At 42.9% G+C, this 13,929-nt stretch overlaps 1 protein-coding gene across 1 annotated transcript in view; it reads right to left on the reverse strand.

Annotated features, from left to right (window-relative positions):
* NCKAP5 (NCK associated protein 5) overlaps nucleotides 1-13,929 on the reverse strand; it is an 859,015-nt gene that overhangs the window by 56,647 nt on the left and 788,439 nt on the right. Inside the window, exons 12-13 of the mRNA XM_023757884.1 lie at nucleotides 10,007-10,108; nucleotides 4,655-4,843 (exon numbers count right to left, since the gene is read on the reverse strand). Coding sequence (XP_023613652.1) covers nucleotides 4,655-4,843; nucleotides 10,007-10,108 — 291 coding nt within the window. The remainder of the gene's footprint in view (nucleotides 1-4,654; nucleotides 4,844-10,006; nucleotides 10,109-13,929) is intronic.

Consider the following 13,929-nt stretch of genomic DNA (forward strand, 5'->3'; position numbering starts at 1 on the left):
GACCTGCTCTCAAGCAGCATGCACCCAGCAGAGGAGAGGGCTGTGAGCACAAATAACTGAAAGTCAAGGGCACAAATGGGTGCTCTAGAAGTTCAGGGGAGAGAGACCATATGTCTGTTTGGAAAAACCTTGAAAACCACATAAGGTAAGGTGTTGCCTTTTTAAAAAATCTACCTAGCCACTGAAAAATGGCTAGGTTTGCTTTAGTTTAAAAATGGGGAGAATGATTTCCAGAAGAAATGTGATAGCAAGGACCCAAACTGGACAGGTCAGTTTAAGGTACATGTAGGGAATAACCAAAGACAGTTTGGCCTCAGTGTACATGAGAGGTCGAGGATGAATGGAAAAGTAAGTTAGCCCATGTCTTTATGGTACCTTCCATTCTAACTCTGGATGGTTACAACGTCATGTGACTTCATGACTTTGACAGGCAGGGAACACCTGGGAAATACACCCACACAAATAGCAGTGGGCATTTGCTGTTAGAACCCATAGTGATGATTCACCTACTAACTGAGAAAAGTCAATTTCCTGTCCTCAGACATTATCCAATACTTGGGTTAGTTTTGGAGAAGTGACCAAGAAATGACATAGAAAAACATACTGCATGCTACACAGACATTCATATTTTTCCATAGTATTGCTAACAGGAAATGGAAGGGCAGAGGAGGGAACTAACCTTGGCTCAGCACCTGTTGTGTACCAGCCACCTACATAGCACTTTGACTTAATTTTCAGAACAAGACCATGAAGGACACATTGCCATCCTGTTTACTAGGGAGGAACCTGAGGTTCAGCAAGATCGGTCTGTTGGAAATCACACAGCTAAGGAAGAGCTGGTGAACTCTAGTTTCCTGGGTTCTTCCTATGACTGACTTCCAAAGTGGCCATGTGGGGCTTTGAACCCAGGCAGTCTGGCTCTGGGGCCTGCACAACTTCATCTCGATGCCGTACTGCCGGAGTCAAGCTCAGTTTCTCTTCTCCCCTCTATATCAGTCAATGTCATAATAGAGATCATAGGTTATCGCCGCACCTCTCTCCAACGGAACTTGCAGTTTAATCACAAACCAGCACGCAGGAGATCTGGTGGGATGTGGGCACTGACCTAATGCCTTTTTTTAAGGCTGTAAAATTAATGGTGAAGAATGTCACCATTAATTCTTCTTGACAAAGAGTGCAGTTACCATTGGCATCTCCACACCAGCTAACCTCTGTCCCATAACACTCAACACTAACCATGTGCTCAGAGGCAGAGGTTGAAAATGTGTCAGACGCTTACACTGGAATCTCAGCTTTTCAGTAAGCTGTGAACATTTGTTTACATCTAAGAGATTTTCATAAAAATTACTCTTGCTATCAACAATACATATTGTTTATCTGTGTTTTATTTATTTTCTTTTTTAAAAAATCCTTATTGTTGAAAGTATTACATATGTCCCCATTTCCCCCCTACTGATCTTTCCCACTCCCCCCCCCCGCCGCCCCCAGGCATTCACTACCCTATTGTCTGTGTCTATGTGTTGTATATCTATGCATATGAGTTCATTGGTTGATCTCCCTCCCACACCCTCCCCTCCCCTGCCTTCCCTCTGAGGTTTGACAGTCTGTTTGATGTTTCTATGCTTCTGGGTCTATTTTTGTTCATCAGTTTATGTTGTTCATTATCCACATATGAGTGAGATCATGTGATGCTTACCTTTCCCTGACTGGCTTATTTGGCTTAGCATAATACTCTCTAGCATATTTTCTTTAAAAAATTCTTCAGGGTCCTAAGTGCTGCAGATAGATGCTCTTTGGTGATGCTTCCCCTCCACCCTCCTCTTCCCCTGCACCATTAAAAGCTCCTTCGGAAATCAGAGAAATCCTGTCAGTGAGTTTGGGAATTATAGACCGCCCAGTGAGCGGACTGCCACAGCCTAGCTTTCTGAGAATGTCCATGATCTCCACAGTCACATTCACAATAAAGGAGAGAAGACAGGCTCTAAGTACCCTGCAAGAGCTTGAAAAGGCTGCTTTGTTCAACCCTTAGAAGATGTGCTCAGCATCCGGCCATCCACCCCCCTCTCCTCTCCAGAGCCTTCCGGTGCTGTGGTTTAATTCGTCCCAGGGCCTGTGGCTGCAAACCTCCCGGGGCGCAGGATCTCTGCCCGGTGAGATTGGCCACATTCCTCAATCAGCTGTACACAGGAGGTTATGGTACTCAATAATGTGAGAAAAGCTTGGAACAATTTGGAAACTTGAAAAAAAAAAGCACGAGTCCCTGTGGGAGAGACCACGGGCGGAGCTGGCATGTCCCACAGGCAGCTTCATTCTTTGCAGAGTTGCTCTGGGAGCAGTTGGCTGAAAATGCTGCCGAGGCAGGGGCTTGGGTTTAATTCACAGTCCTTTCCTATTTCTTGACTGGACTACAGTTCTGCACATTTTTTAAAGGACATTCTTGGTCTTATTGGGAACAAATCCATCCCAACAATTGGAACAACTCCTCCAAGTTTTGGGCTGATTCAACAAGGCTAGTGTAGCTGAGTGGTTAAGAGTGAAGGTTCTGGAATCAACAGCCCAGCTCTGCTACTTACTGGCTATGAGATCTTGGGCTAGTTCCTTAATTTCTCAGCATCTCAGTTTCCTCATCTATAAAATGGGGGAGTAGGGAGTGCTATTTAATAAGCTATCCTCAACGTTAAATGAGCTAATACCTAGGAAGTGCTAACAAAACTGTGTGGCACATGGTAGTTACTCATTAGTCCAAATTGCTCCATAGAGGGCAGGCTAAGTATATCATGCGGGCTTTCTTTCTGTTTCTAAACATAACAGCACTAAAAAGGTATACTTGTTGACTACAATATACTACCATTGGCTATATATTTATTCATATGTAAGTTAATATTGTATTCACATTCAAATTAATATTATATATATTATATTTATTATTTTATATATATTATATAAGTTAATACTAAATGAGTACCTGGCACATAGTAAGAACTGTAGAAGTTCCTTAAGTAATATGAATTTGAGCTGTTGTTGTAAGACTGTGTCTAGTTTGCTGGATCCCTGAGAACTGGGACTTTTCTCTGTGCCGTGTGAGAGGTGTACTGGTACACCATGGCCATTCTGAGCCAGGACCTGAAATCTCTGGATCATGGCCACCTGAGTGTCCTAAGAACCTTATTGCTCCGTTTTCAGGAAAGACGTTTCCCTAGAAGATGAAAGATTGTTCTAATTAAAAGAATTTCAGCCAAAAGGTAGAAAGAAAATAACAAAGAGGCTCTGAGAGAAAGAAAAAGGAGGAGTGTGAGGGCAAAACAGCAGAGCAAGGAGCTCTTGGAGCCAGTGGCAAAGAGAGGGGACATCCCTGACCATCTTCCCAGTTGGTTGAGAGCCAGGCCCCTAGCAGTCATTATTCACAACCCCAAACATCTCCTTCAAAGGAACAGTTTTGATAACGCACCAGACCGCTAACTTTGTATTAGAAGCTGAGTCCAAGGGAATAAGCCCCAAATTCTAGTTTAAAATCCTTCCCTGAGTTATTGTTCAGGGTATGACAAAGTTACCCCCTCACCAATATTTTCTGGAAGTTAATGGAATTTTCTGGTTTTCATGCTTCTGAAATTGTAAACTTAATTTATAAGAATAATAAAAAAATGACCTCCAAACAGTCTGATTTGGGGTTTCTATTCTCATTTACTCTTGGCTTTTCTTCAATATTAGGAAACTGCAAAAACAGCTATTTCAAATACTTGGCTTACACCACTGTGCAAAGATATTTGTAAAAAGCATGAAGGAATCTCCGGTTGTGTGAGCCCACTTTGCAGATGGGACTCATTACAGCGGTAGACTTATTTGCAAGCCTGGTAAAGGGACTCCCGGCATCGAAATACGGACATGCCGACCTTCACTGAGCCCTGGTGCGGGTCATCTACCATGGTACTTTCTTTCTCTATCATGCTACCCTCCAATTTATAGTCAATTAGTTGTGTGACTTCTGGCAAGTAACTTAACCTTTTATGAGGCTATAGCATTGAGTAGAAAAGGTTAATATAATATATGCTATTTTTGAGCAGTGTATTTTTACAAAGTGAATGATACTTCCAAAATTCTGGCCATTTATTGAGATAATCTACCATTCTCCCTATTCTCCAGGAAAAAAAGAAGCAAAATTCTCTTGGCACTCTCCTGGGATGCTCAGTCTGGAGTGGCGTGGCAAGTGGTCTTGCTGACTCATTAGCACTGAACAGTAACAGGCCTCTCTGAGCAACACAGTGATGGGGAATGTCCATAAAGCTAATGGGAAGCGTTTGAGTTGGTCTGTAGCGTGGACAGTTCCAAGGCTCCAGGTTCCAGGCTCCACCGAAGCACAGAGGGAACTGTCTTCGTCTTCCCAACTCTCTCCCACGATGTCTAAGTCAGTGGGGATCAAATCAACATTCCAGTCCTCACGTGCTGTGTGACTTCTGACCTTGTGTGAGCCTGGTTCCTCTGCCTCATAAAGGGGACACCATTATCTCCCTACATAGTTTTTGCGAGGAGTAAATGAACAGGTACTCAGAAAAATGGTCATTTCCTTCTTTAGCCCTCCCGCCCACCTCCCACCTGCTTCTAGAAGATTATTTCCTGGTTCACTCTGACAGTGATGCGCCTTGAAAGGAGACCTTACCCTTCTCCTGAGGTTCTTCCCATCGTGCCATGTGCAGGAGGAGCCGCTGGAGTACTCGCTGCAGGTGCTGGAGAGAGACAGCTCACTGCTGCTGCAGCGACTGCGGGGACAGAGGTGCCCGGGGAGGACAACCCCCACGCCAGGGCCTTTCAAAGCAGGGGCTCCTGACTTGGCACTCAGCTGGCATTCCTGAAAAAGGAGGAAAGCTCTGAGCTGGGGCTTGGCTCAGGGGACAGGAAATACCACCCAACCTCCTAGTGAGGGAGAAGTGAATAGAGCAAACCAATCTCTCAGAGCTACAGTTTTCTTTTTAAAAAATGAATAATGACAATACTGCCTGCCTTCTAGTGGATAGAGCGTCGGCCTGCGGACTCAAGGGTCCCAAGTTCGATTCCGGTTAAGGGCATGTACCTTTGTTGCGGGCACATACCCAGTGGGGAGTGTGCAGAAGGTAGCTAGCTGATCGATGTTTCTCTCTCATCGATGTTTCTAACTCTCTATCTCTCTCCCTCCTCTCTGTAAAAAATCAATAAAATATATTTTTAAAAAAATGAATAATGACAATACTGCCTGCCTTCTAGGGTTTACTGCAGGGACCAGCTGGGGTTCTAGATGGGAAGCATATGGCACAGTATCTGGACTAGGTAGTGCCTGATTATTGAGAGCTACCATCCTCATTAGGTAGAAGGTCACAATGGAAGTTGCCCATTTTATCCAGTCATGCTGGTCAAGGAAGCAGACCGGTATCAAAACATGACTCTAATGCTACAAAAGGAAGAAACCAGAGTCATATCTTTGGCTGGAGTTTAAGAACATGAGTGCTGGACTAGGAGCCTAGCACCTGGTACACACTGCCACAGACAGGAGAGCTTGAGCAAGGAACACAGTTGGCTTCCACAGACTCCATGGACCTGGTAGAGTGGGGCAGTTCTACCAGATTACCCTGTGGCCCCTTCCGGCTCTGATGCCTCATGCTAAGTCAGGAATCCGATGCCGGGGCATTTCTGTGCCACCTTCCAGGAGGCCATGCACAGTGCAACACCAACCTCAGGACTAAGGAGGTTCTGAAAGATAATGGGACTTTCTTATCAGTTGGCTGTCCAAATAGTAAAGGCTATCTTATCAAATAGATCTGGTACCCATGCCAAAGATCCAGGTGGTTCAAGTTCTAGTGGGTCTGCACGAGGCACGGGTGACAAAGTTGTAAACATCCCAGCTCTTCTTCACAGCCACTTTATGGGCCCCTCACATAACAGATGAAGCAACACAAACTGGACAGGCTAAATTAATTGAGCACCCGACCATGGGAATGGACTCTCTCCATTATCGTCTAATTCCGCTCTCCTATCTATGTAAAGCTTTGTCTCAGGAACACTTAGATGGGGAACCATCTGTCTTTGTGTCACTTGCAGAATGGCAAAGCCTCTTAAGTATGCAATTTATTGACACTTTATAGGTGCCTTTAGTACCCGAGTACTTATCAGTGTCCTCCAAATGCAATTCTAACTGACGGTGACTAAACACAGGCTCGGGGAGTGAAGATAATGCTGTACTGAGAGTACTTGTGGTGAATCTGAAACCCCTACCTACGTACAGAGGGCCTGTCTAATTTGCTGCCTAATCAATATCCATAATGCTTAATCATGCTAGATTTCCACTGTTAGGCATCTGCCTTGCTATCAATACTTCATTTTTGTGGCATAACAATCTCTTTAAGTGATCTTAAAATGACCGAAAAAATATTGTACTACTCTATCCCCCCCCCCCCTGGAATTTGACTGTAAATATTAATTAAAGGAAAAACTTGTCTTAAACTCCAGCTTTTAATGAGATCTATTAATATGACTTTGTTTATTGCAGGATGTGACTTAAGGAGAGTTCATATTTGTATCACGACCGATGCCTCCAACCAGTGGTCTTACTGCACAGACACACCTGGCGTCTGGCTTCGGGACTGCGGCCATGTGGACACCCTGAAGGAACCCTCGGAAATGTCACATTGGGCGTCACTTCTGCGGCGTGCTTCCTGTGTTCTCATTCTGTTCCCTCATATTTGGTTGCCTGAGTAAGCACGTGGGGGTTTACTGAGGACTAGCTTTGCTCTGACAGATGTGTGTTGCAGGACCACCCAGACCTAAGCCTGCCCAATGGCCCTTTTCATACTCTGCGTGGCTTCGTTACAGTTTATATTCCACCTTTTCCCAAGATACTGAAGCTTATATTTCCCACGTATCCCTTCCCGATACACTTATCAGCATTATTGTTATTGCCACCTCACTCCATTCCTAGGCCTCTTTTAACAAGGAAGCTTTCTTGCCCCGTTGTTGCCCAGGTGTGCACCCATGGCTGAGGTGCTGGATTCAGATGACAGGAAGTTAGAACTTGGAAGGTGAGCAGGAGGAGAAAGAAATGGCTGCCTCTCCCTTGACTTTGAACTTGAGATGCCCAGATGTGATAGGAGAGTCTCTAGGAGGTGGGAAAGGCCCATCCATGTCATGGAGGCAGGTGGGGTTGGGGTGGTTAAGCAGAAACATGTCCTCTAAGCCAGGCTTTTACACTTTAGTGTGGATGCGAATCATCCAGGGTCTTGTTCAATACAGATTCTCATTCATTCTGAGGTGGGACCTTGTATTTTTAACAAGTTTCCAGGTACCAATGGAATGGGAAGTGTGTGTGTGTGTGTGTGTGTGTGTGTGTGTGTGTGTGTGAGAGAGAGAGAGAGAGAGAGAGAGAGATTACAGAATAATTCCCTGTAAAGAAGAGGAAGCAGCTAGTCCTCCCTACTGGGAAATTCTCCCACCATTCTCCCACCTTAGACAATCGATGTTTGAACTTAATAAGGGACTCAGAATCTCTGACATCACAGCTATGAAGTGAGCTCTTTTTCCTGCTGTTTTTCTCTTCACAGCACATGATTATCATATAGGATTATCTACTCTATTGAGTCACTGTTCTGTGATTGAGCACTTGAATTCTGAGGCCATTTGTTTTGTTTAAATCCTGGCTATTCCACTTGCTAACTTTGACATTGGGAAAATTACTTAACTCATCCATGCCTCTGTTTCTTTCTTCATAAGTGGAGAGAATGAAAACAACCCTTACATAAGATTATTGTTAATTTTGAACAACTCCTAGTGTATAGCACTGCTTAGTAACTTTTAGGTGTTGCTACTATTATTAAAAACTAGAGGCCTGGTGCATGAAAATTTGTGCACTCAGCAAGGGGGGGGGTGTCTCTCACTCTAGCATGCACACTCTCACAATCCAGGACCCCTTGGGTAGGGTCCAGTCCCATCACAGCATGGCTCTGGTTCCCTGGAGCCTGCAGGTGGGGGGAGGGACCAAGATTCCCAGATCGCAGCATGGCTCTGGTTCCCCAGAGCCTGCGGGCGGGGAGAGGGACCAAGAGGCCAGTCTGATCACAGCATGGCTCCAATTCCCAGAGCCTGTGGGCTGGGGGTAGGGACCAAGAGGCCAGTCCGATGGCAGCATGGCTCTGGTTCCCTGGAGCCTGTGGGTGGGGGGAGGGACCCAGAGGCTAGTCCGATGGCAGCATGGCTCCATTCCCACAGCTCCCTCCCACCATTGCAGTGTGGGTGGCCAGAGTCCACAGCTCCCTCCCACTGCTGTGCCGCAGGTGGCTGGGACCCAGGACTGACTCCCGCCTCGCCGCCGGGACCCAGGACTAACTTCTGCCTCACTAGCTGGGACTGTAGCCTGGTGTTCGGTTGTTCGTCCAGACGTTTAGGTTGTGACAGACCCTGGCTCTTTATATATTAGGATGTTTTTATATACATGTCTTGGCTCTTTAACTAAATCATAAATTTAGAGCCTCTCTCAGGGGCTCTGGATGATACTTCTTGACAGGCCATCATTGTCTGACGCCTTGCATGCAGGAGCCGTGATGAGCAACAGCCAACAGAGGGTATGTTTTGTTTCCAGGGATCACTGATGTGAGCTGCCAGAGAGACATGCTAGTAAATACCATCCTCAGTTATCAGTCTCCATCTTTGCCATGTTATTGTGTGGCTGTGGCATGGTGCCACATTCTTATGAGGAGCAGAGGAGGGCTAAAGCAGCAGAGAGCTTATTACTGACACTATTGTTAACAGGTACTATGTTAAGTACATTTCATATATTATCTCACATAATCCTCACCACAATCCTCAGGAAAAAAAAACAACACCCAACCATCATTATGCTCATTTTCAGATGGGGAAACAGAGGCAGTGAGGTGTTAATATCTAAGGGCACACAGCCAATATGATTCTGATGTCAGACCCAGGTCCTAGCCACTATGCTATAGTAAGGCCCTAACAGCAGCAGACCTCCTGGGCATATCTACCAAATATCTTACTGTGAAGAGTTATAATTTGTAATAGAAAAATAATAATTATTAAAATTCTTCTTTAAAAAAATGTATACTGGCTTCCACTGCAACATTATCGCATTTTGATTTACTTGGCAAAATACACCTCATTTGCACTATTCAAAGTATATTTTAGATTCCTATCTTGAATCACTCATGTGCTTTAACATCCTTACTGTGAAAAATGCAATTCAAAATCCATAATTTTAGCTAAGAAAAAGGATAGAGAGGATGAAGGCAAGAGTTCCTTGGATAAAAACTGCACACTTAAAATATTCCTGACCTTAAGGCCATATTACAGATAGGATGCCATTAAGATATTCATAAATATTTAAAGTGATGGAATTCCACTAAAATTTCATTTCAATCTAACTTGAGAACATTTACCTTTGATAAAGGATATCCTATCTATACTTATAAAAATTATACAGTAAAATAAAAAGCCAGTTATTCACAATGTTCTTCTGTCATTGTTTTAAGCAAAAGATTTTTCAATATATATTTATTTGGCTGTGGTTTTTTTTCAAGTTACTTTTTTTAGGTCAACGATACTTAAAAGCCATGCTGGTTAAAGTTTTGCCAAATAAGCACAAAGCTAACCCTAGCTGAAGAAAAAACTGTACAGCCCATGAATTTTTAAAAGTTCATACATAATATATCATGAAAGGAGGATGACTAATATGGAACATGGGCTTTAATAAAAAGCTCCTTGACCATTTCTCAGAGACTCTGAGATGTAATCAATACCCAAAAAGGTATCGTGGGGACAAAGCCAAGATTTATGATATTTTTGCCGAGAGTGACACTTTCCGCTCACTCTCTCAGCGGGGGGCCGTGAGACTGAGTTTCAGAGATCACAGGAAAGCATTTCCTCTGCCTGACAATGCTTCAGTGAGGCACGCTGTGGTTCACTCACGACATCGAACTTGACGGAGGAGAAACAGCCACCTAAACAAGTGTTCTGAAGGCACCGGGGAACTCACGTGTGTCTCAACATCACTTCGTGTCTGTGTCAGACTTCGGCTCCTTTCCACCTCTGCTAGCAAATCTCCGGATGAAAGATCTAAGATGCGTGAGTGAAGTTTCTAGGTGAAAACAAGCAGAAACATTGACTCGTGATGATTTAATTCTTTGTTCCAAAACCCTGCCTTGGACAGGTAAACCTCAAAAGAGTTGACATGTCTCGATTGGGTAATACATATCCTGACTCAAAAGAGTTTATTCTAGTTCATCGGTGTTCTATATACATGCCTGCGCAAATTACAGCTTATCCACAATAATCACACTTTCACAGTCTGTCAGTCTGTGATGGGAAATGAGCTGCAGGAAAAATAAGTAGTGGCTGGAAAATAAGTAGCAAGAAAACTGCGAACACCCCAACACTCTTACTGGCTGGTGTGAAAATTAACTTTGGTATTCACATGAAAAAACAATCACCATGCTAACCTCATTATGTGGAGCAGTGGTTAAAATCTGAGCAAATGATGATAAAAGTGACCTTATTTCTAAACAGCATTGATCTTGTGAAATCTTCCCATGGACACATTTTAACTCAAAGGCATTAATGTCATCTGTTAGGAACAATTAATGTGAATAGAAAATAATTGCATCAGGGACCTGGGGACTTAGATTTTTGGGCATTAATATTCACACACTCTTTGATAATATGCTCAATTCTTTATTTCGGCTTTGCTTGGGAGGCCTGCTAAACCAGGGACATTGCACTATATTAATCTTTTTACTAATTGCTGGGGCTTTTCTGTGGACATTAAATTTGATCTGTTTAATTGCAAATACAATATAACTTGTGATTTATGTCTAATGTTTCTGCTAGGCTGCTGACATTTTAAAAATGGTACGTGCAGCCTGGCTTCTCTTGGTTACAACTTTTGTGACTTTGGACAGTAAAAACATCGAATCGAGTGAGTAAATAACAGGGCGAAGCATGTCTTCCCCCCTCCCCCCCCGCCCGCCCCCCGCCGAAAAGCTTTCCTCTTCCTGGTTCTCCCAGGGAAGGCCTCGCTGATCGGGAAATGACTGAGATTCCCTGTCACTCATTAATGATAGGGTCACCTTGGAGCAGGCGCTGGCACACGGATCACTCTGTCCCAGGAGATCCACCCTGTTGTCAGCAGGGACAGTAAACCCCACTACAATGAGACACATTCACTCTGTTCCCCAGCCGACCCCCTGGGGCTGAACCTGGGGAACCTGTGCTGAACCTGAGCTGGGGCTGTGGGAGGAGGTACTGCTCCCTCTGCAGGAGCGAAGGCATTTTCTCTGCGAGGGATCTGTTCTCAGTGCAGCTTCCTCACCACTTGCCTCAGACCTTCACTCTTGCTTCTTTCAGCCCATGTTGGTGGAGTTTATTTCACCAAAAGGGCATAAGTCCTAAACTGGTTGCCTGTTATTTATAAAAATCCAATTTCTTCAACAAAGCTAAGACATCTGTAGGTAACTAGAACCAGGATATTGTTTCTGCCCAATTTTTATAGTCCTTCCCTCAAGCTCCCTGTACAATCTGAGCTTTCTGGGGGCACAGATTATCTAATCCCCAGGACCTGTCACAATGTGTAATAGTTAGTAAGTACCCCACAGATGCTTACTGCACTCTATGAAGAAAAAAGATGGCTTTATATTTTCCCCACCAACATATAAGTTTTAAAGATTGGGAAAGTGCCCAAAGAATTATAATGTTCTGAAACCTAAAAATACATTTATCAATATGCAAACAGTCCAAGAAGTTATGGGAAATGACATTCAACCAAAAATAATGAATCTGAGTGGTACATCATGTGATTTGGGGGAAGAGTCCTTATAGATTAGTTATTTGACTTCTCATTCAGTTCATGGTTACACTTCACTCTTTCTTATCAGATATGATGTCATCCTTCACTCTCTGCATGAATATGTGTGTGTAAACCCATCCTCCTAAATGAAGCTACATTTCAGCGGTTATTATCCAAATGTCCAGTTTCCTCCACAGATATAGGTACGGTCATGCTGGAAAGGGGGCAGATCCTAGGGCAAGGGGCTAGGTGCCCTGAGTTCCAGCCCTGTCAGAGGCACAGGTTTGCCCCCATCTCGGGACTGTAAGTGCACATCTCCATCTCAGATTCCTCACCTGTAATGGAGGGATGGAGGTGGCTACCTGACCCGCCACACAGGTAGGCAGAGGTATTGCCATGGACAGAAAGCATAATAAATAAGATAGTATGCTGAAATTCACACAGCTTTGCATCAATTAATTGTTATAACTCAGAGTTGGTGGTAGTTAGTTTCTTAAAGGCTTAAGGCACAAATGAATCATTTGTTGTTATAGTTTCCTGATATGTAAGGCAAATAAAAATGGACTTGGAAAATAAATCTACTTCTGTGTTAAGGCTGTGGGCAATAAAATGGTAGGTAAATATTATTCTTTCACACAATGTCCCTTAAGTAGCCACAAAACTAATAAGCCCATAAATGTTACACTTCTTATAATAAGAATTTTAATGAAAGGCTACATTTCCACATGTATATGTAATATTATAATAAACGTATTCTCTGGGACAGAGGAAGAGAACCAGAGAGAGTCCAAGGGCAGAGAGCAAGCACATCACTTTCAAACTGGCACTGTGATGTCATCGGACTTCATTTGGGTCTCAGGGAAAAGTAGATAGAACATAAATATGGGAAATACAATAAAAGCAATATCTTTTTGGATCTGTCTCCTTGGGCAAGGGAAACAAAAGCAAAAATAAACAAATGGAACTATATTAAAATGAAAATCTTGTGCACAGCAAAGGAAACCATCAACAAAACAAAAAGACAGCTCACTGAATGGAAGAAGATATTTGCAAATGATATACCTGATAAGGGATATCCAAAATATCTCAGGAACTCACACAACCGAGCATAACAACAACAAATAATAATCTGATTAAAATTTGGGCAAAGGACCCAAGTAGACATTTCTCCAAAGAAGACATACGGATGGCCAAAAGACATGAAAAGAAGCTCAACATCACTAATCATCAGAGAAATGCAATTCAAAACCACAATGAGGTATCACCTCACACCTGTCAGAATGGCTATCTTCAAAAAGTCAACAAACAACAAGTGTTGGAGAGGATTTAGAGAAAAGGGAATCCTTGTGCACTGTTAGTGGAATTGCAAATTGGTGCAGCCACTGTGGAAACAGTGTGGAGATTCCTCAAACAATTAAAAATGGATTTGTCTTAGGACACAGCAATTCCATTTCTGAGTATTTGTTCAAAAAAAAATAATACACCCCTATGTTTATTGCAGCATTATTTATAATAGCAAGATATGAAAGCAATCTAGGTGTTCATTTAAAAATTGATAGAGATGTGATACATATACAAGGAAATATTAGTCATAAAAAAAGAAATCTTGCCATTCGTGACAACATGGATGAACCTAGGTATTATGCTAGGTGAAGTAAGTCAGACAAAGAAAAATGCTGTATAATTTCACTTAAATGTGGAATAAAAAACAAAATATAACACAAAACAGAAACATACTCATAGAACAAACTAATGCTTGCCAGAGGTGAGGGTTGGGGATGAGTGAAAAAGGTGAAGAGGAATATGAGGTACAAATTTCTATTTAGAAAATAAGCCACAGGGATGTAGTGTACAGCACAGCGAATACCATCAATAATATTGTAATAACTTTGTATGGTGACAGATGGTTACTAGACTTATTGTGGTGATCACATCATAAGGAATATAAATGTTGAATCACTATATTGTACACCTGAAACTATATAATATTGTATGCCAAATATACTTGAATAAAAAAATTTAAGTTATTTTCAGGAAGTATAATTGACAGGAGAATACCATGACTTCTTTTTAAAAAGCCCACTTGCTTAAAGGACAAATTCTGTATCACACACCTA

Source organism: Myotis lucifugus, unplaced genomic scaffold, assembly GCF_000147115.1.
Source record: "Myotis lucifugus unplaced genomic scaffold, Myoluc2.0 scaffold_116, whole genome shotgun sequence".
Classification (NCBI taxonomy): Eukaryota; Metazoa; Chordata; class Mammalia; order Chiroptera; family Vespertilionidae; genus Myotis; species Myotis lucifugus.